At 33.2% G+C, this 24,283-nt stretch overlaps 1 protein-coding gene across 3 annotated transcripts in view; it reads left to right on the forward strand.

Moving 5' to 3' along the window:
* Positions 1–24,283, forward strand: part of LOC140435149 (protein fem-1 homolog CG6966) — a 239,290-nt gene that overhangs the window by 101,784 nt on the left and 113,223 nt on the right. The window contains exon 1 of one of the 3 annotated variants that reach the window (XM_072523892.1): positions 4,820–4,983. The exons of the other annotated variants lie outside the window; for them this stretch is intronic. Within the exon in view, the coding sequence (XP_072379993.1) occupies positions 4,930–4,983 (54 nt within the window). The 5' untranslated portion in view covers positions 4,820–4,929. Of the gene's footprint in view, positions 1–4,819; positions 4,984–24,283 lie in introns of those variants that run through there. 3 annotated transcript variants of the gene reach the window in all.

Below are 24,283 nucleotides of genomic sequence, written 5' to 3' on the forward strand. Positions count from 1 at the left end.
GCTTGAATAATTATAGAGTACTTACACGATACTTTCCCGAATCGAGTTATCAGTGGAACAGGCGATATTAAGTGGACTGCGCGATCTCCAGATCTTACACCCATGGACTTTTTTTGAGGGCATTGTAACGAAGATTTTGCCTACCACATAGGGTATTATCTCTCAAGGTTTATTTGGAGAACTAGGTCGTGGATAAGTGAATGAAACAATGGGATTGGATTGGGGCAACTTCAAAAATGAAATAAAGAGGTACTTACATGAATCTCCTGGAACAAATAAAACACAAGAAGCTCCTCTAGCTATTTAAAATGGGACGCCGCTTTGAGGAAACTTCCTGGTGGGTGAAAGAAAAAGGTTCTTCCCTCCTAAAAAACACACGAAAAAGGGTTAGAATCTTTTTTAAAATAAATAGACAAAATGGTTTAGGGAAAAAAATTGCACATTTATTGTTGTCTCACCACAAACAGTTACAAATATAGATAATACAAAAAAAATACTATATAATTATTTACAAAGATAAATACCAAAAATAACAAAGAAAAAACCCTTACTATGTCATATCCGTTTACAAACTCTTGAAGTTGGAGATAATACAATACTTACAATAATTGTTACTGGGCGATAATTTGTAGCAGAAATAATTTATTACAAATGAAAAATTATCTTTAAGTGAAACTATGCATAGAGGTTAACCTTCTTTAACAACCCAAACAAAATCTCAAATATGATTAGGTGTTTATCAGATGTCAAAAATAGTGCTAACTGTTATATGTCAATACTAAATCTTAAAACTGAAAACAAATAATATGACAGCAAGCTAGGCCACGCCCTAACACATATAATTTTAATTATTACAATTTCTTAAGCTGTATGAAAGCAATTATTAATCAAAAAATGTCTATTTTTACTTTAAAAGTTCAATACAAAAAAAGTTACCTGGATTTCACTAAAATACACTTAAAGATTTCTGGGGTTGGAAACTGGACTTACATTGGACTTTAGAATTTCTGCCACACGGAACACTCGATCTCACACAAGCAAGTTTATTAGTTAGGACAAAGCAAATTTGAGGTTGAAATTGGCACTGGACCAAACCTTGGACTTAGCTTCTTAAAACACAAGAATAGGTACAACTGGACACAATGGCAACATGTGGTTATCCATCAAAGTTGTTGTAGGCGCCTTTAACTGCGACCGGCCGTACCGAGAGTGAGTAAATTCTTAAAAATCATTCGCTTAACTTGGTATAAACAAAACATATAAACGGGAATATTTATTTAAAACGAAGAATATTAAGCGGCTTCGATCAAAGAAAAATACCAAAGAATATGCGTCTGTGATATACACTCATGGACAAAAATATCGAATATTTTGGAATTTTCCAATTTTTTTTGTAGTCACTATTATTTCAAAATAATTTTAGATTACTGATAATACTCATATAGTAGACTGATGTACTCAACTGGTTTGAAATATTTTGATGTTTATTTTGACGTTTATTCAGTGGTTAGTGTCATTCGTACATTTTATCGTGAAAATCCTTCTTCACGCAAAGGAAAAATCATACTAATTCGGTTATTTTTAGTTTAATTTATTAAGTTTTATTAAATAGTGTTTTGATTTAACTAAGTTTAAAACAAGTATCCCACCAATTCGGCACTGCGATGAAGTCCAAGTACCACATATTGTAATTTTGTACGAGGAAGGATATGCACAAAAAGGTATCGCACGACGTCTCACCAGAACTGAATCTATAGTTTCAAATACTCTAAAAAAGTACCGCGAAACAGGAAATTTTGTACGAAGGCCTGGTCAAGGACGCCCAAGGTGCACAACCGCAATTGATGACCGTTTTTTGGTTCTTAATTCTACACGAAATCGTTCATTGACATCGATGCACCTCAGAAATGAGCTATTAAATGTTAGATAAGTTAATATGAGTTCACAAACAGTTAGACGAAGATCAAATAAAGCAAACTTAAAGCCCAGACGCCCCGCCAAAGTTCCACGTCTTCTCCAAAATCATAAAGTTCGTCGTTTGGAATTTGCAAGAACACATATTTAGTGGAATATCGACAACTGCAAAAACGTTCTTTTCACTGATGAGACCAGAATCCTATTATGAAAGCCAGATGGTCAAAACTATGTCTACAGAAGAGTTGGAGAATGATTCGCCAGCTGCAGTCTCGCCCAGACCGTTAGTTTTGGAGTTGATGGCATAATTCTTTGGGAAGGTATTAGTTGGGAGGTACGTACCGCACTTGTGGAAGTGATTGGATGGATGATTGGTACTTCTTACGTTTAAAACATCCTGCAAGATCATGTTTTGTCATATGTTGCTTACATTGGATATGAAAGATTCACGTTAATGCACGATAATGCTTGTCCACATGCCGCTGCCATAGTAAGTAATTATCTTGATGAGGTCCAAATTCGAAGTTTGGATTGGCCACCCTCTAGCCCGGATTTAAATCCAATAGAGCACACGTGGGATCACCTAAAATGCAGCATACGACAAAGAAATCCCGTTCCAAATACGATAGAGCAGCTTCGGCTTGCTACACAGGATGAATGGAATGCAATTTCCTAAGAATATGTCCAAAATTTACTTGCAAGCATGCTGAGAAAGATGCAAGCATTAATAAGAGCTAGAGGGGGGAATACTCGTTACTGATCATGTACTTCTTTCAGTTTAAACCAGTTGTTTAAGCAATTTAAATTATCATTTAAGTTTAGACTAAAATACCCTTATGTACCTAATATTAAACATTTATTTTTTTCACAATTTTCTCCGCATAAAAACTTAAAATTGTTCATTTAACATTTGTGTGTGTGTGTGTGTGTGTGTGTTTTGTTTTATGGCACTGGAACTAAGCAAATTTAACATTGTTAAAATAAACTCTATTTTACAATAAACGACTTGCTTGACCAGAATTTATTTTGAAAAAACAAAAATTTGAAAATTCCAAAATATTCGATATTTTTGTCCATGAGTGTATTTAAACAAACTGTAAAATGTGCTTATATCAACTCGTCGACGCAAAAAGGATTGAATATTTTATTAGGAATTATTTTTTATTTTCAATGAGAGTATATTTTTTGTTTTATCTTTTTAAAGCTTTTATTTTTTAATTCAACCACAAAAAATTGTTCACATTATTAAAAACCGATATAAATGCACCGTCTTATAAAGGTCAGTGTATTTTTATCGAGTTATCTGTTATATGTTTATATGTTATAAGAAATGAACCGGGTATACGTAAGGAAAACAAAAATCGAGAAAATTATATAAAACTGCCATAAGACCAGCTACGATGTACGAAGTTGAATGTTAAGAAGTTAAAAAGAAAGAGGAACAACGAATGTATGTGGCGGAACTAATAGGCACATTTGTAGAGGACTAGGAGAGGAAGACTAAAAGAAACCTGGGGGGAGGTTAGGCAGAACATGTCGATAAAGGGAATTAAAATTGATGTGACCAAAAATAGAAACTTATTGAGAAATGTAATTAGGAAAGCCGCTCTATATAAATAGAAATAAAGGAAAAGAGAATGAGAATATCCAAATTAATGAAAAATTAAAGAAAATAAAAACTGGACTTCACCAAACCACAGATGGAATAGTAGGTAGAAAAGAGCAAAAAAAAAGTAATCTAAATAAGATGTATCTTAAACTGCGGGCCAGAAGAACGAGAACATTGATGAAAGAATACTGATAGAAATGAAGGGAATATAAAAGAATACACGGGTCAAAAAAGGAAGTACAAGCTAGGTGACCTCGATCACATCTTCTTTGAATATCCTAAATTTATTCAACATTCAATCTCCCTGTATACAAAATTAACTAAATGCAATACATACGCTCCATATAATATACAGTCCTTGTTAGCCATAGGTTCTGTAACAATATATATTTTAATTATAGAATTTTTGTCAGACACATGCATAGCTTTATAAATCTGGTACTCGTTCATGAAAATTTTCATGAGCGTGTATAGAGTTAGACTTGAACCCTTTGTTTATCCTATATGTAACAATACCTTATCCGTGGTCCAGTATTGTTTGTCTGTTAAAATAAATGTCTTCACGAACCCCTAGACGAGAAGCGAGTGTCCTTGTATTTTCCTTCGACGTGTTCTTCTATTAATTATTCGTCTATTTCGTTTTAGGGATATCGCTGTGCATTTGTCTGAGAGAAATAATCTGTACTTATCTGTGTATACTTTTTTAAGGAATATATTATAACCTTTCGAGACTGGCTGAATGACGAAAGTCAATGCCACAAAAAAAAGGAAGTACTTTCCAAAACAGCTGAAAGAAAGTCGAAGTCCTCAATAGGGAAATGTATACCTATGTAGCCAATAATATCCAATTTTTTAATTTTGACTTAAAAATTTGGCTTGCTTCCAGTAAATATTAGTATTTTTCGAAATTGAAAAAAAATTTTCCGTATTAAAAAAATAGAGTACTGTGATCGTAGCGTTTTTTATATTATAAAACAATAAACTATTCCTGCGCTAGGTATTAAGTCATTATATATCAATAAACACGTATTAATATCAATACCAGCGATATCTAATTGAACATTTCCATTTTCGTTTAGTTATATACAAGGACTCTTTTCCGACACGTATCCTCGACACACAAATTCTGTAATGATAGTACTTATTGTTTGTTAAAATGGTGATTTGCAAAGAAATATAATGCGTTGACCCTTGCTAATGTAGAATAATAAAAAGAACACACCAGCAATTATTCAAAGCAGTGTCATATTACCTGCTGGCATTGTTTTATTGAATAATAAAGTCTTCGGTAGTTGATAATGTAGCTGCAGTGTTTGTGTGGGAAATAGTGCACAATATATTGTGTTGGTGAATGAGGGAATTGCTCAAAGTAACTGTTATTGCTAAATTATGTGCGAAAAGTCGGTATGGTGTGGATTATTTGCGGTTCGCTAACTATCAGCGTTTTATTTCTTATGATAGTAAGTATATTTATTGTTTATATAAAAAAACAAAGTTTAATTTAAAGTAGAAAAATCGAAACATGTCAATCCAAATATAATAGAGTGTTTTAACCTTCCCTCACTCGCGCTAATTTTCTGTGATCAAATACTCGCACACGGTGTACAAGACCGGGTCCGAAAATATGAGTCAGTAATATTTTTTATTTTTTTTTTTTTTGAAAATTGTATACATTTATCTTATGTACTGAATATATAATCATGTAATTTTGTAGATATGCGTTGGTTCCAACATTATATTTAATGAACAGTTAGCTAGTTTTCATCTATGATCTGTGATCCAATAATATATACAAAAAACTTGGAAATTAAAAAAAATATATTGAATATTGTTAAATTTGTTTACTAGGAACTTAAAGAAATCAATTCAATACACAACAAAACAAAAATAAAGAGTAATTGTAACAAAAAACAAGAAATATAACATTTTCATAATGGTGTAACATGTTCCAAATACAGTTATTTTCTGCATATTTGGCAATAATATTTTTTTTCCTATTTTTCCGCCAATCACAAACAGCACAGCGACTTTAAGTCCCTGGTATTATAATTGGTACTTGTTCCGCTGGCAAGTCACATCTCCCTAAGCCTCATTCTTATGGTTCTGGGTAAGTTGGTAGACATAGCCCGTACTTTTTGATAGTCCCTGATTAGTGACATCGATAGTTGCAGTAAAAATTCTTTACGTAGTGTTTTAGATTCTTCATTTAGACTTGTATAAAGGAACCATAGGCCATCGTCTTGTGGCACGGCCGCAATTATATTGCTCGCATAATTTATCGACCACATCTACTCAGCTCTTCGTCTCATTATATGTCTCAGGTTTATTTGTGGTAGGATCAATATCATCTCCATGGTGCATTGTAGAGATGAGTAGGATGTTTCGATTTATTTTTGGATCATGCGAAACTAAGGTGATTCTGTCGTAAAAACCAAACATTAAAGAGCCAATGCACCGGCTATTATTTTGTACAAATTCTAATGGCATCTGTTTTTTATTTTTTCGGGTCGTACCCACTAAAGTTAATTTTTTGATTTAAGACTATCAACTCTAGGGACACTAAAAAACCAATTATCCAGAGTAACATTCCTATTACTCCCATAATTATGTTTTTCTACTACGTCTTGTGTCGCTGTACTTACTTGAAAAGGCCCATTTGGTTGTTTTCCGACGTACACATCTAAGTGGCTGGTATAGAACTGTTTGGCATCGGGAATAGCAAAAAATTTTATCCCATATTTATTAAACTTATTAGGAATGTACTGCCCGACACTGCATTTTCCTGGAAAAGCTTCTAGTTTCTCGTCTCGTGTAACCTGATCAAACTATTTACTTGGGTATACAAACGATCAAGGCCGTTCGCTCATGTCGGAGAGTGGGCGTGGTTTTTTCAAAAATCATATAGGAGCTGTGTATTATCTTTAAAATTAAAATGTAATGGGCGCCATTCCTTATATTTATTCTCGTAAGGAACGAGTTAAAAAAGTTGAAAAGAAAATCTTCAAACAAAACTATTCTTTTATTATTTTTGTAATGAACAAAAAAATTATTAAAAGATTCTACGTTAAAAAGTTATGTCATCCAAAAAAAGAAGTAATTTTTACAGTATTCAATTACCATGAAAAGTGTTTATACGAAACTAAAATTAAAAGCGTATTGTAAGAAAACAAGCATTTTATATCGAATGAACTATCTTCCAAGTAAAGTCGTCTCAGGAACGCAACTCAACAATATTGGCAATATCATTTTAAAGTCGTCTACTTTAAAATGTATAATGTATGTCTCAATTGTCAATATAAATGAGTCAGATAAAATTAAATTATTAGAAGATTTTTTCAGCAAGTAACAAAAAACAAAATTTGTTTAACTTACTAATGTTTGTATTTTGAGAACGATTTCCGAAGTGGAAATTGAAACGTCAATAAACGTACTTTAACCTTTAATTGTGGCTTATTCCCATTTAAATAGTAATTATTTTATATCATGGCATTAGATTAAGAATGAGAAATATATGAAAATAAAATTATACTTTATCCCAAATTTCGAAATTCGTTCACATAAAAATGCATTTGTTAGGTAGAGTACCTATTATAATTAAAAGATCAATAATAAATCACTTCACTGTTATTTAGTTCATAAATATTCGTCACTGCTCAATAAAAAAATATATAAAATAGATACAACCTGATTTATCTAAAAACTGGTATTATCCAAAAGCTGGTCGCCATGAAGAAGGGATATAATTTTTTTTTCTTTTTACCCTCTAGGTAATTGGCTGATCGAAACTTTGGGTCTATTTAGCAGGAACATACTATACACCATAGAAACATATAGGGTTGTGTTTCAGAACACATATCATAAATCCGTATCTATACAACCTCGGGCCAATAAACATAGCTTAGTAACTATCAGGGCTCCCGGTAAGGGTCTAAAAATAAATATTTATTTGACAATATATAAGAGAAAAGTAATTTTAATTCTCTTTCTTTCCTAAGTTTTAAGAAGGCTACGACTTTAGCTTTTCTTCAGATTTTTGGTAGTTCATCAGATTTAGAGCAATTGTTCATTAGTTCTTCTAGGCATTTCCTTGTTATCTTGCCGAATTTATTTGTTAGTTCCATTCTTATGTCATCAAGACAGCTTCTTTGAAATTTTCTGTTAAGTTTTTTCTAGTTACCCCATTGTCAGTACAATTTTCCCTATTTAAGACCCAGCTCTTTTCTTTTTCACGTACGCTTTCCACCGAAGCTTTGTGTCCAGAATTTTGCCAAGGTATCTCCGTTTTGAAAAGAATGTCCTCTCTGTGGCATCTTTAATTCTATTTTGTGTTCTCATAAAACATGTTTCCTCGAGATAACGTTTTAGAATTATCGAATTAAAGTTATATGCAATGAACTGCAAGATAATTTTATTCTATCTACTGAGCAAAAAATGATTGCGTAACGGATCATTAACATAAATTAACATTAATTGCAAACAAAGGCAAAAAAATTAATATATTTATTAACAGAAAACAATACCTGCTTTATACCAAATTATGGTAAAATGGAAACAAAGTCAAAATTTGAATATAACATTAAACATTCATGTGTTGTAAATTGCACTTTAACAATGCACCTAGATCTTGGTTCAGTTGTTCCTAATGTCTTTACGAGCGCGTTAAAATTCCCGAATTTTTTTCTGGAACCTCTTTATATTTTAAAATGCTTTTTCCTTAAAGGTGCTATGTGAGATACTGATTCGACAAATTAATTTCCTTGACATCTGTCGGTTTTATACTAGGAAGAAAATCGTAAAACAATACCAGCTACTTGTAATTTACCACCAATACTGTGTGAATCGAAGAAACAAGACACACCTGTGAATCTTACAGTCTAACTACATACGAATCCTTCACTGCTAAAGAACTCTCTTAATATTATGAAAATAGCTTAATAATTGGAAATCTCCGGAACCAGCCAAGTATCCCCCACCAATTATTTGTCTTCCAAATTTATATAAATTAGTCACTTTCCCTATGTTGAATACAAGAAAGCCTTTCATTCAGTGTCGCATGACTGGCTTATAACAATATCAAGACTATGTTAAGTCGATGGTGATGTGATCTTTTTTAAGCGAATAAAAAGTCTACTCACTAAGTCGCACAAACATTGTCTGTGATATGCAATTGAACGAACACAACTACCACGTTATGTATTAAGAAGAGAAAAACTTGTTTTTGGAAACAGTCCGAAAGATCTAGTTTAAATCACCTAATTAGGGAAGTAGATGACATAACACTACTTAAACTGACTACAAGAAATGCGCTCACACCATTTATCCAACATAGAAAAAACGTGCATCTGCATGAGTGGCATCCAAATAAAGTGCGCCAAGACTATGTCGTCATTACAGTGTCGAACTGTTGCTTGACACCTGGAAATATGTTTACCAAAATGAATAATTTCCTACTTGCCTATCAGACTATTCTGATGATATATGGATATAGACCCTCAGATGCAAAATGACAAATTCCGAGAGCTGTCAGACATTTTCTGCAACTGAATATAAGGAACTGCATTACTCAGTAGGAAAGATATATATATATATATATATATATATATATATATATATATATATATATATATATATATATATATTTAGGGATTCTACAGTATTCACTGCCTTCCCTCGCTCAACCGTTTCCATCTCTCTCTGTTGTTCCATTCTCCAAAGATACTCCATAAAAATTTTTAGGTAGCTAAAAACTGGAACTTTTGCAAAACTATCATCTCTCTTTTTATCAATATATAGCTCATTGATAGTAGGTCTGAGAATGACTACAAGCTATACTGAAACCGTACTATGTTCACAGACCAACCAGTGGCACATGATGTACCGGTTCTCATAGAGGTCTGGAAATACAAATAGGGAGGCAATGGAGGATGGGAAGTCATAGTTAACATCTCAATTAGACCGTCCAAAAAGCGGCCCTGCTCACGATGCCCAGATACGTAAGAAAGTTTTTGGAAGATACTCTAACCATCTAGGTGATCTACCAGATCACCTAGAGCTCGATAACACGAAAAAATCTCAATCCTTTTGATACCGTAGGTATCTGGGATGAGTGCATTATCTCCCCAGCGGAAGTAGGAGCTACATGACTTAAAATCTGGAGGTTACAATAATAGTAATGACGTAACATTGCCGTGATTTAGCGCTCACCCAAAAACATAAATTGAATTTTGAAATTTAAGGACCTACAAAGTTAAATAAAGTTGAAGAGAGACAAACATTACCCACAGTTCTTTGCAAGATAGGGGATTCTAGGCTTTTTCCCTAACGACTGATATTGGAAAATTTAATGTTACCCCTTTAATTATTGATTTTTTTATAATTGGCTTCAATCTATTTTTTTGTCAGCAAAATTGTTAGGTAAATATTTACTTTATTTTATTCGGCGTTCTGGACTGATACACCAGTTGGCAGAGATGAAAATGCCATTGAATCTCTAAAAATCATACGAAAAAGCTGAATTTTGCCGAGAATGTCAATTTTGGGACCCCAAAAAGATGCAAAAAAGTTTACCACTCCTACCCACGGTCTTCCTAAAGCTTCCATCGTAAGGGGGGGGGGGTTTCGGAAATAATTGAATTTACCAAGAATAGATAATTTTGTAACAAAGATGTTTATTAGCACTTTTTGTATAGAATGAACTATTCTCTTGTGGAATGTGGTAAACTTTTTTTGTAGTCCCAAAATTAATATTCTCGGCAAAATTCAGATTGTTCGTATGATTTTTAAGGGTCAACTCTCTGACGACTGGACTAAATATCAAGGTTGCTGATATTTTTTTCATGTAATAATATTATTTTATGCATATTTACAGAGTTTTTAACCGTTGTCACATTATAAACGTCACATGTTTGTTATTTTTCTTCAAATAATTATTTTATTCCAATTTCTTTTGATTTTATTCATTTATAGTTCTAATTAACATTTTTGGTTAAAATTATCTCAGCTACATAGTAGATGAGTTACAGAGTAGTAAACTTTTTTGCATCTTTTTGTGGTCCCAAAATGTCAATCTCAGCAAAATTTAGCTTGTTTGTACTATTTTTAAGTATCCTACTATTGCAGACTTCTTTCTTTAAAAAAAAGAAGAATTATTCTAAATAGTGGAAGTGTATACTAAACCCATCAAATTTTGGATAGTATATATTTAAAAAATATATTTTAGTTGTTATAATTTAACATAACTATTTATTATATGGTGCAGATAAATAAATATTGATTGTCGGTAATTCGCAAAGTTCTATTTTATTTACTATTTAGTTTGTTTACTATTAATATTGGCTATGAGTACGGGTGCTTGGTTGTATAGTAATTTCCAGCCACTTTTAGTCCGTCAAAAAGTAACTAACTTTGCAAAAAAATAATTACTAAATTCACTAGACAGTTCGGATTGGGAATAGTGAAACGAGTATACTACTATTGCTACGTATGGTACATCCTTTTGCGTGAAGTATTATAATTATATACATATTTTTAATAAATAAATTCATCTAGTATACATTTTTCCCACGAAATGTGGAGAACATTGAAAGATTTCATGGAAAACAGCTCCAAAGTGGCGTTATCTATAAGCAAATTTTAAAACCTATTTGTATAAGCACTCATGTGCCTTTAATGAGGTGGAACTATTTTGTTATGTAAAAGAAAAAAAACGTTTAGCCTTGCTAACAGACTTTATTTTAAGTAGATGGTCTTAAAACTTCACTTTTTGAAGGAAAATCATTACTTATGCGTAATATATTTTTTTGTAACAATAAAACACTGAAAACTTTGTTTTCAAAACTTCCACAAATTTTTATTTTAAATTCTTATCACTACAACTGTTTCGGCTGATTGCCTTTCTCAAGTGATCTGTTTTGGCATGGGTTTACACTTTATAGTCTCTAATGAAATAAGTTGAGGAGGGGAGAACTGTTTGTCTCAAGCTGGTCATTCAGAATTATATCTGTGTTTTTTAATTTGTTGATTTCCATAGATTCTAACAAAGATAGCTTAAGGCCTTTATTTTGAATGTGTAGAATTTTAAATTCGTCATCAAAAGAATGATTATGATCTAGAAGGTGAAGTGCGTATGTAGAATCTGTTTTTCTATTATTGAAAGCCCTTTTATGTTCTGCTATTCGTTTATTAAAATTTCTACCTGTTTGACCAATGTAAGTTTTTGGGCAGTCGCCACATTTAAGTTTCTACACACCACTGTGTAAGTGTTTTTTATGTTGGCTCTTATTGTTTTTAATATATTTGCCTAGGTTGTTATTTGTTCTGAAAGCTGGTGTTATTCCTTTCTTTTTTATGTGTTTGGCTATTTTTGTTGATATTTTGCCTGTATATGTAATCGAGCAGAAGGTACTGGGTTTTTTCTCTGGTGGTGGAAATACTAAGTTCAGGGCTTTCTTTTGTAGTTTTTGATTTAACATTTTATTAATTGTTTGTTCGTTGTATCCATTGTTTACTGCTATTTGCTTAATGATATTTAATTCTGTCTCAAAATTGTATTTTGACATAGGAATTGCTGTTAATCTATGTAACATACTATGATAGGCTGCCAGTTTATGTTGTGTGGGATGTGATGATGAATTGTGAATAGTCGTGTCAGTATGGGTAGGTTTATGAAATATGGAGAAGTCATGTTTGTTTTTAAGTCTGATAATATTTAAATCTAAAAAATTTATGGATTGATTTTGTTCTGTTTCTATTGTAAATTCAATATGACTATGAAGAGAATTAATATAAGATAAAAATTGGTCGAGTTGCCTGTTAGTTCCTGTGAACACTGAAAACAAAGTTTTCAGTGTTTTATTGTTACATAAAATGAATTTCCATCAAGTAACGGTCGAATCCATCAAATATTTTTTTGTATTTCATTGTTTCATTCTTTTCTAAAATGTCCGAATTTATTTTATTAAAAGCAGCATAGATATTCTAGGATATGAGATGAATCTCATATCATTTTATTTACCCTTTTGTAATCCATATTTAAATTTCAAGAACGAAACTAGTTACCGGCATTCGCGTATTACAAAGCCTTGTGGTATCTGTACTATTTGAGAATGTCACTTGCATCTGGGTGCATTTATCTAAACCGAATCCAAAGCCGTAGATCTGCAGTTTGTGTGTAAGTGAAAGCTTTGTTACATAACCAATGCCATTTTGATGTCGATATGATATTACAAAATTCCTGAAGTATTGCCAAATGTGGATTGTTCATAAACGTGATAGATATTTTGTTTGGTTTTGGTGTTTGGAATAAATTCTGAAATAAAACGTGACTTTTGTTTACAGATAATAATCAAATTATTCCTTATTTAATAAACAATCTGCAGTTAGTTATTCGTGAACTTACATTTTATTTAATTTTTATATTTAGTAAAGAAAAACAGAAACACAAAAAGAAAACACAGAATTGAATGTTGTCTAAAGAAAACATAAATAAAAGCATAATTCTATATACAATAGACGAATAGATAAAATAGTGGAGCATTTATATGACAGAAACAATATTAACGTTTTCTAGAAATTCATACAGGTCCAGAAAAAATAAAATGTTTTCTAAAAGTTTTGGAAATATATCGGAGATCAAGAAGTGTAAACCAATCATAATAACGCTCAGTCTGACTTCATTTTGTTCTCTGGTAAAGTTTTGTTCTGTTCTATGTCAGCAAACATGGCATCCATCGGTAGGATAATTTTTTCAAACTTCTTTCAAAATATGGCTGTTAAAATGCCCTTTTTACTAATTCTTGTGGCCTCTGCCAATTCATACACCTTCACTTTATAATCAGCTAAAACCATTCAGCTAAAAATATTTTCCGATGTAACTGCATCGAAGAGCTGTACAGTACGTGATTCATCCAATGCAGATTTTTCCCTTGGACTCTCCAATGGAAGTATTATAGTTAACTTCGCCATGAACTTTAATTGTATTATTACTTTGCTTCAAATTTCTAAACGTTCGCACTGTTGAAATTGAAAGTACCAAGCTCCTGGTGGTTTAATAACTTCTGATACTGAAGTTTTCCATCAAACGCGTCCCAGTCTTGACAAATTTATAGATTGTGGCGTTTTGGTCAATTATCTGAGGCTCCTACAAGAGTTTTCGTAGATAAAGTAGGTAAAACATCATCTACAAAATTGGATTACATATTGACAAATATCGAGCCACATCTTTATAAATCAAATGTGTTCGAGGGTCACTTCAGTGACCATAAAGTATTTTCACTTATTGTAAATTTGCAAGCCAATAAAGTATCGAAAAAAGATAAAAACCCATCAGTTACAGGGATATGTCAGATGAAAATATGCTGATGTTTAAAGCAGGGATTTCTTCTACAGTTTTTGATGAAGTTTATTCACAATTGAATGCTGAATATGCCACAAATTCATTTGTTAGCATTTTAGATTACAATCTAAATTTATATTGTCCAATAAAAACACGGTATAAAGCACACAAAACAAATAAGGCTACATGGGTAACAAATGAGGTAAGACACGCTAGTGAAAAACTAAAAAATCTACACTGGATAGCAAAAAATATAGGGAGTCTCGAGTCTCAAGATACCTATAAACAGGCAAAAAAAGAATATAATTCTCTATTAATAAATACTAAAAAAAACTTTCATAGTGACTTAATTAATCAATCTTACAATATACCAAAAACAGTTTGGAATTTAGTAAACAGTGAAACTGGTAGGCAAAAGAACAGGTCTGATATTATTCTACATTATGATAATAAAATTATTACCAAGTCTTGTGATATTGCTAATTCGTTTGCCTCATATTTTGCTACAATTACAGAATACAATCTTCAAACTCATTTTGGCACATCGTTACCTTCTTCTTGTACTACCTCAAAAATGTGTAACAAAACATTTTTCTTTTTACCGGTAACTCCAATTGAAATAAAAAATACAATCGATCAACTAAAAAATAAGCCTAGTACTGGTATTGATAACATATCTGTAAAAATAATAAAACTGATAAGTGATCATTTAGGAACCATAATATCGAACCAGGGAACAACAGAAGAAGATATAAACAACAGACTGAGACAAACAAGAAACTGTATAAGACAACTAAACTCAGTGTTGTGGGATAAGAACATTACGATAAAGACAAAAAAGAGAATATATAATACCCTGACAAGAAGTATCCTGACATATGGGTCCGAAAACTGGACAATAAACAAGAGAAATAGAGGTAGAATAAGAGCAGTAGAAATTGAGTTCCTGAGGAGAAGCTGTAGACTTACAAAAAAAGACAGAATTGAAAACGCAGAGATTAAGCGGAGAATGGGAGTGCAATCAGACATAATCGACTATATAGAGGAGAAGAGACTATCCTGGTACGGCCACGTCAGAAGAGCGGACAGAGGACGCTGGATAAATAAAATCACAGAATGGAGCCCGATTGGAAGAAGAAAGAGAGGAAGACCCCGAAGGTCATTCAGAGATGAAATCGACGAGGCTATGGAGAAAAGAACCCTGCGAGATGGAGACTGGAATGACAGGGAAAATTGGAGAAAACGGTTGAGTGAAGGAAGACAGTGAAAACTGTGGAAATCCTTAGTAGTAGTAGTAGTATAAGTGATCATATATCGATTCCTTTAACCCATTTAGTTAATCTCTGAATAACAACCAGCCAATTTCCATCCATATTTAAAATGGCAAAAGTTATTCCAATCTTCAAAAAGAATGACCCTCATGATATTTCAAATTACAGACCAGTATCTGTCCTTAGCATAATTTCAAAAGTAATAGAGAAGGTTGTATACAACAGAATGTTAAATTTTATAGAAGAATACAATTTATTAACTCCAACCCAACACGGCTTTACATCAAAAAAGTCAACACTCACGGCTGCATGCAGCTTGTTTGAGCGTATTTATGATGAACTAGATAGTAGAAACCACGTGGCAGGACTATTTTTTGATCTATCACGTGCTTTTGACTGCTTAGACATAACATTTATTCGCAATAAATTATATAACTTTGGTTTTAGAGGGATATTTCTAGAATGGATAATAAATTTCTTAAGTGACAGGAAGAGTGTTGTTAAGATGAAAGAATCAAGCTCAGAACCATATACGACAAATAAAGGAGTACCACAGGGATCCGTGCTGGGACCATTATTATTCCTAATTTTTATTAATGACCTACCAGATCACATAAGGGCACTTATAATATCAATGTTTGCTGATGATACCTCGTTAATAGTCTCTGCACGTACACTAGAGGAATTAAAAATGACAATGAAGACTGTTGTTGACTGCTTTATACGCTGGTGTAATACCAACAGACTAATATTAAACATTGACAAGACGCAAATTATTTATTTTCATTCATACAACTTATCTAAATATGACTATATCTTAACCATCCACGATAGAAACAATATGTTATCTTCCACTCACTCTACAAAGTTCTTGGGTGTATTCATTGATTGTAATCTCAAATGGTCAGAGCAAGTGAATTCAGTGAACATGAAATTGAATAAAGCTTTTTATGCTATATCTAGAATTAAAAACACACTACCCATCTCGGCATTAATGAACGTTTATTATAGCCTTGTTTACAGCCACATGTGCTACAATGTAATTTTGTGGGGGAACTCAGTAGATAGTACCAAAGTGTTCATTAACCAAAAAAAAATTATCCGTAAAATTTTTAATTTGGATTATCAACAGTCTTGTAAACCAGTTTTTATTAAACATCAAATTTTAAATAAAATTAAAAAGACAGTCAAGATTCCCTTTCACGCAAAAATAGTCTATGTATCTGTTGATACGTATTTCGCTTTAATAAAGCTCATCAGAACAGTTATTCATAGGCTTTCTCAACGTGAAAATTAATCTTTTCCTGTCTTTGGGAAGCAACGATAAAATGGCTTCGAAACGGACGCAATAGCGACATCTGATATTAAATCCGTAAAATAGTTTCGAAACACAATTCAGATAACTGCCTTAATCTGAACCTTCTATAAATGCAAGGTATAACAGACGCTGATAAAGATGTTAATAGAGACATGGGGAATCTAAAATTTGCATTCCACGACATGTCTCCTCAGCTAAGCAGAAATCGTTAGCGAATTGGTTTCTTGTACTCATACAGAGTAGATCAAATTTTAACTTTCTACTGCCTATATATCTATAAATGTTTACTTTATGTCAAAGAGGAAATCAATACATTTCCAGTAAATTCAGACAATCACCACTACAATACAAGAAGTGCTGAATCTTTGCGAGTTCCTAAACACAGAACATCCAAATTTCAAAATTGCTTCAGATATATGGGACTGACCTTATACAATAATTTGCCAAAAACTGTGAAAGAAATACCACTTATCTCTAAATTTAAAAAAAAATGTTAAAGATTTACTCTTAAGAAAAGCATATTATTCTATAAATGAATATCTTGAGGACAAACTGCAATAGCTTCATATTTTACTTGTAAAAATGTTATTTTATATATATTTTATGTTTCGTCAATTTCTTTTACACTGTGAATATTGTATTATACACACTAATGTTTTTTATACCAAATTCTGTAGTGACGTATCCTATACATTTATTTTGAATGTCTTAAAGGATCAATAAAGATGACTATGACTATGACTATAGCTATGTAGTGCTCTGGATTAATTTTTTTTTTCTGTTTTTTGTTAAATTAGTTCCTTTAGAAATACCAAAAACTCTTCTGGCGGCATAAAATTGTGTCATACAACTGGGAATATTTTAGTTCAATACAGCGGATATTATCAGGCGCCTTTTTATGGAGAAAACTTGCAAGCATACCGATAATTTTTATTTTGACATGGACAGCCATCTGCATAAATCAAAATTTATGTTTTGATAATCTATGGAACAACGCTGAAGCTATAACACTTGGAATTTTTTGGCAAATCTAAATCGGTCCATAGATAAGCTGAAACTGTCTCAGTGTTGTTTCATATTAGAAGTGCCGTTTACAATTGAAAAATTGTAAAAATTATATTGGGAAGAGAAGTAAACTCTCTGATCAGGTATCTTGAGAAGAGCTAAGTTTTTTTGATAATCTATTGAAAAAACTTTTTTCGCTGCTGTTAGTTTTAAGAATTTTGTAAAATACTTTTGCTTTAAGTTGATGTAATTCCTGTAAAACATTAAGTTCTTTTTTTGCTCCTCACCTTTTCCTTACGTATATCTTAAACAAAGCGAGCATGCGTCTGTGATAGGCGTTCCAAAACCTATATTATAGTGCGTTGCAAAATATGAACGAAAATATTGTTCCTTAACCATAAGAGAGCTATCCACTGATAGATAGGTTATTTTCTTTACTTGACTCCTTCAGTAATGAGATTGCAGACATTTAAAACTCTCAATAAAATTACCCATAGCTAACTTTTTTTGATCATTTTTTTCTAGAACGCACTTGCACCCTCGTTTTTCTGATAGAGTTAATCCCTCAAAAAAAATCGCTTTACCACACCCTGAATTCTTGTTTTTAACGCACAAAATTTGCATAAAAGTATAGACTAATCCATTCGCCACCTTGGTTTGGTAATCTATAATTTATTGATACTATTTCAATATGAAAGCATCGTGTTTAAGTTTTTGTTTGATGGAACTTCATAAAATCTTTCATGAATAAATTGCAGATCCCTCAGAGTTAGTAAATTGCACTTCAAGAACTTATTTTTATGAAAACGTTTGGTTTTTCAGGCAATCCTTTAGATGAATATCTAAAAACAAAACATAATTATAATTCGATACATTGAAACATTATGTAGCTCTCTATGCTTACCTATTTTTCATAACGACCACAATTTTGTGTTTATCAAGCCATACCATTCTTTTTCAGCTACATTCTGGAGTCTTTTTTTCTATAGAGATACCAATATTATCGTTACAACAAAACAACAAAAAAAATTACAACAAAACAAAAGGAAATGTACGTATACCTACTTTGAATAATATTCAAACAACACCAACAATATTACATGGTTAGAAGCTGCCATATGCCACTTCGTGGGAACAGGTAAATCACACGTGTCAGTCCACACGTTTCGCCATTGGTCAGGCCGTACTTGGCGGTCTTTGCAATTAAATTTTTTTGGACAAGGCGGTTTTTGCAGCTTAAACGTGTTTTCTCCTTTATTACTCTGATTTAAGGTGGAATTTGCACCTAAATTATCATCATCACGTAGCGCTACAACCCTGGGTGGATCTTGGCTGACTGTACAACTTTTTTCCAATTTGTTCGGTCTTCCATCAACCTAGGGTCAAATGGAATGTTCATTTTCCGAAGATCTGCTTGGATGTTATCTCTCCATCGCATTCTGGGACGTCCGAGTGGTCTTTTGCCTGTGGGAATCTCTTCCCATACCAGTTTTACCAGTCTATCGTTATGCAGTCTGTGCACGTGGTCTGCCCATCTTAGTCGCTGTGATTTAATTTCTTGGACAATATCGGCGTCATTGTAGAGTGCTTTTAATTCGATATTGGTTCTGATCTTATACTGGTTTGTGGTGATGTCATGGTGAGGTCCAAAAATTTTTCTTAGTATTTTTCGTTCAAAGCGTCTGAGCTTTTCTTCGTTTGCTTTGGTCATGGTCCACGTTTCGCATCCGTATGTTATTACAGGTCTGACGATGGATTTATAGATTTTGATCTTTGAACTTCTTGTAAGATTTTTTGATTTTATGAGCTTATCCAGTGCGAATAGACAGCGGTTTGCAGATTGGATTCTGTCTTTTATTTCTTCAGTAACATCGTTGTCAGCTGTGATTACGGCCCCCAGATACTTAAAACGTTGTACTCTTTCAAAATTGAAGGTGTTGATCGTCACATTTTGTCCTATTCTGTCTCTTCGTGTCGTTCTATTTATACACATATGTATATTTCGTCTTCTCTTCATTAATCTTCAGCCCTACTTCACTTGTTGCTCCTTCCACCTTGTTGAAGATGTCTTTCGTGGATAGGATGGAGTCTCCAACGAGATCTATGTCATCTGCATATGCGAGTAATAGCTTAGGACCTTGAACCGATAGCAATTCTGTTTTTATTTCGGCCACCTAAATTATGTTTGACCTTATGTATATACACATAAAGAATCAATTCCCGTATCAAACGCAAATTTCACAAAAATTTGACTTGATGAGTTTTGCATCTCTAACCTTCATATCAGTAGGAAATTATGTGGTGAAGAATATACTTTTCCAGAGTATAGAAGAGTACATTTTTAAACCTCAGGCTCAAGAGCCTACAATAAAGACATTGTTAATTTCGAATATTGTTGAAGTACATCATGAACAAGAGGAAGATTTTATTGAAAAATAAAATGTTTTTCTCAAAAAAAAAACTTTGATCTTTTTTTTGGTCACAAGTTATCAGGCAATGGTTGTAGAAAACCTTTGGAGAATTTATTTAACATTTCAATAAAAATAAAAACATTGCTTTAAAAAAAACATATTTAAATTTCAAATTTCATTTTATATCCGAGAAATATAAACACTTTCTATAAATATCAGAGTCCTTGTCCCAGAGCATTATATTATAAAATACTATAACGTTGCTACGGGAAACTCGTCGGCAGGAACATTTTTTATAGGCAGTATGAGATAGCACATTTTACAATTGAATAAATTCATAGATAGATCTCGAAAAAAAAAGCATTCGCAGGCATCATACCATGGTCCAAAGTTCATTACACATGCAGAACGAGTTTTTAATGTCCGCAACAAGAGGTGCATTTTAATTAAGTTTATGAAGTAATACTGGTCGTAATAAAAAACATTAATACTTATACTTATGAGTTTAATAATGTGTTGTTAAACTGTTCAATCCCCAAAAACAATTAAAACAAAACAGGTAAAATTCATTATTTACTCTTACGGTCTCGAGCTTATATTTATTTCTCTTCAATTATATATAGACTTCAATGTATATTCACTGACCTCGTATAATAGGACGTCTCAATTATGGGTTATTAAATTATTTGGGTAAGAGTTGACAACCATAACACCTGAGATATCAAAATACAGAGAGTCCTTCAGGGTTGCGTGCTGTCACCACTCCTTAAATGTCTACAGTGAAGCGGTATTTACAGAAGCGCTCCCAGATTCAATCTGAGTTTGCTAAAGTCTGAGTTTGAGTTTGGTATCATTGCTGAGTTTCTAAAAGAAGGTGGCGAAATGGTGCAAGAAGAAATCGCTGAGTTAATACGCGAAGTGTGGATCAAAGAAAAAATACCCAAACAGTGGAAAGAAGCAATCTTATGGCCAGTGCATAAAAAAGGAGACGTTACAGAATGTAAAAATTACAGGGGAATAGCTCTACAAGATACAGTGTATAAGATTCTGGCCATATCAATTAGAAATAAAATTAAAACAAAATTTGAAAATTGTCTAGGTGAATATCAAGCAGGTTTCAGAGCAAACAGATCGGTAATAGACCAAATTTTTACAATGAAACAAATTTTAGCTAGCTCATATGAATTCAACCTAACATTACACATGCTGTTTATTGATTTTAGACAGACATATGATACTATAAAAAGAAATAAAATATATGAAGCACTAGAATATTTTAAAATTCCACCAAAAATAGTAAGACTGACTAAATGCATACTCAATGATACTAAAAGTAAAGTCATGTTAGAAGGACGGGTTTCGGATAGCTTTATCACCAATAGAGGTCTGCGACAAGGTGACCCGTTATCAACAGATTTTTTCAATTTGATCTTAGAGAAGATTTTACGAGAATGTAACGTCTACACTAGAGGCACAATATATCATCGCAGGCATCAATGCGTAGCATATGCAGATGATGTTACCTTAATAACAAGGAGACCTGCAGAATTAAGAGAAATCTTTACTAGAATAGAGAGAATAGCCAGGGAATATGGTTTAGAAATAACCGAAGAAAAAACAAAATATATGGTGATGAGGGGAAACGAAAATCATCAAGGATAGTCCTTTAAGATACAAAGCCCAAGTAAAGAATATAACTTTGAAGTTGTTAGCCAATTCGATTACTTGGGAGTGACACTAACAAATAGGAACGAAGAGAACCAAGAAATCATAAAAAGAATGGCCAAAGGTAGTAAGAGTGCTGGGAGCCTGACTAAGATACTGAGGTCGAAGATAATATCCAGAACAGCAAAAAAACGAATATATACAACAGTTATCCGACCTACAGTACTCTATGCTAGCGAGACCTGGACACTAAATAAAGATATGGAAGTAAAATTAGATAGATGGGAACGAAAAATTCTTAGAAGGATATAGGAGGTGTAAAAGAGGGGACCATCTGGCGAAGAAGAACGAATGAAGAAATAATGCAAATATATGGGCAACCAAACATAACAAGACTTGCTAAAATTCAAAGATTAAGATGGCTCGGACATATAGCAAGAATGAAGGAAGGAAGAGTTCCCAATGAATTAATAAACACGGAGGCTGGTACAAAAAGAAAAAGAGGCCGCCCGCGAAGAAAATGGCTGGAGTCGCCAAAAGAAGATCTGAAGTCGCTGCGGGTACAAGATTGGAAAAACTTGTACCCGCATAGAAAGAAATGGAAGAAAACCGCTGAAGCCTTGGGCCTTTGAGGCCTGTTGAGCTGAACTATATATATATATATATATATATATATATATATATATATATATATATATATATATATATATATATATATATAAATTATTTGGATAAGAGTTGACAACCATAACACCTGAGATATCAAAATACCCAGAGTCCTCCAGGGTTGCGTGCTGTCACCACTCCTTAAATGTCTACAGTAAAGCGGTATTTAAAGAAGCGCTCTCAAATTCAATAGAAGGTATATCTATCAATGAAGAAGTTTTGAATAACTTGCGTTTTGCAAACGATACAGTAATCTTTTCTCTTTGTCAACCATTTTCCATCCACTCCTGAATGTAGGTCTCTCCCAATTGCTTCCATCTTTCTCTATCTTGCGCCAATCTAATCCACTGTTTGCCCGCCACTGCTCTTATGTCATCTACCCATCTTCTTTGAGGTGTTCTCATGCTTCTTGTTGTCGTCCTTGTTTTCCATTCTAGAATTCTCCGTGTCCACCTGTTGTCATTATATCGGGCTACGTGACCTGCCCAGCGCCATTTTATTTTTTTAATTTCTTCCACAATGTCCCTAATCTTCGTTCTACGTCTTATCTAGGTGTTTCTAATCTTATCATCGTCTTTGGCTCTACAACCCTGTGTGGGTCTTGGCTTGTTCAAGAATTAGTCTCCATTCCCCCCCTATCTTTCGCCCTGGCTTTCCAATTTCTGACCCCTAGATTCCTCAAGTCATCTTCGACTTGAGTTTTAAATCTAGATCTTGGCCTGCCTCTCTGCCTGGTTCCTACTGGCTCTTGATATAATATCTGTCTTTAGAGGTCTCCAGTGTCCATTCTTTCAAGGTGTCCTAGCCACCTTAGTCTATTAATTTTAATAGACCGGACGATGTTGCATTTTTTATAGCATTGATACAACTCAAAGTTGTAGCGCCTGCGCCATATCCCGCTTTCTTGTACTCCTCCGTATATGTGATTAAGTATTCTTCTTTCAAAGCGGCCCAACAGTTCTTCGTCACTTTTTACCATAGTCCATGTCTCTGACGCGTGTGTCAGGACAGGTTTAATAAGAGTTTCATATATTAGTATCTTGGTTTTTCTGCTAATTATGTGTGATGTTAAGAGCTGCTTTAGTCTAAAGTAAGCTCTGTTCGCCAGGTATATTCTTCTCTTAATTTCTACGCTTACTAGGTTGCTGTTATTTAGTTGTGTTCCAAGATATATAAACTCCGAGACCCCTTCGAATGTGTGTGCTTCTGTTGCCAGATCTTGTTGTGCCGCTATTTGTGTGCTGTTCGCGACCGTCATGTATTTTGTTTTGAATACGTTGACCTGCAGTCCCATTGTCTTCGCGGCTTTTTCTAATGTTTCAAAAGCCTGTATCAGGTCTCTTTTTGTCCGTGTTACTATGTCAATGTCATCTTTGTAGGCCAATATCTGTACACTTCTATTGATGATCGTACCTCTAGTTGTTATGCCTGATTTCTCTATGGCTCTTTCTAGCGCGATGTTAAACAATAGGCACGATAGACTGTCTCCCTGGCGTAATCCAGTATGTGTTTGAAAAGACCTTGACACTCTGTTTTGTACCTTGACTTTGCACTCAACTGTCGAAACTGTTGCCTTTACCAATGTTATTAGATGCGACGGAATATCTAGTTCTGCCATGGCATTATAAAGTGCGCTTCTGTCTACACTGTCATAAGCGCTTTTAAAATCTATGAAGAGGTGATGGGTATCGATTCCATATTCATATGTCTTTTCTAAGGTTTGTCTGAGAAGGAAAATCTGATCAATTGTTGACCTTTCTTTTCGGAATCCACATTGGTATTTGTCTATTTTTTCCTCAGTGTATACTAGTAAATGAACATAGTATGTAAGCTAAAGTATATAAGCCAGTACTTTGTAAGCTGTATTTAAGAGGGTAATTCCTCGATAGTTGTCACATATTAGTGGATATCCCTTTGTTGTGAATAGGTATTATAATACGTACATTCCAACTGTCTGGGATTTCTCCTTCTCTCCAAATAGATGCAATAAGTTTTATTATTTATTTTTTTAGCGCGTTTGCTCCATACTTGAACAGCTCAAGGTGTATACCATCTTCTCCAGGGGATTTGTTGTTGTTTTCTAATCTTGTC

This window comes from Diabrotica undecimpunctata, chromosome 2 (assembly GCF_040954645.1).
Source record: "Diabrotica undecimpunctata isolate CICGRU chromosome 2, icDiaUnde3, whole genome shotgun sequence".
Taxonomy (NCBI): Eukaryota; Metazoa; Arthropoda; class Insecta; order Coleoptera; family Chrysomelidae; genus Diabrotica; species Diabrotica undecimpunctata.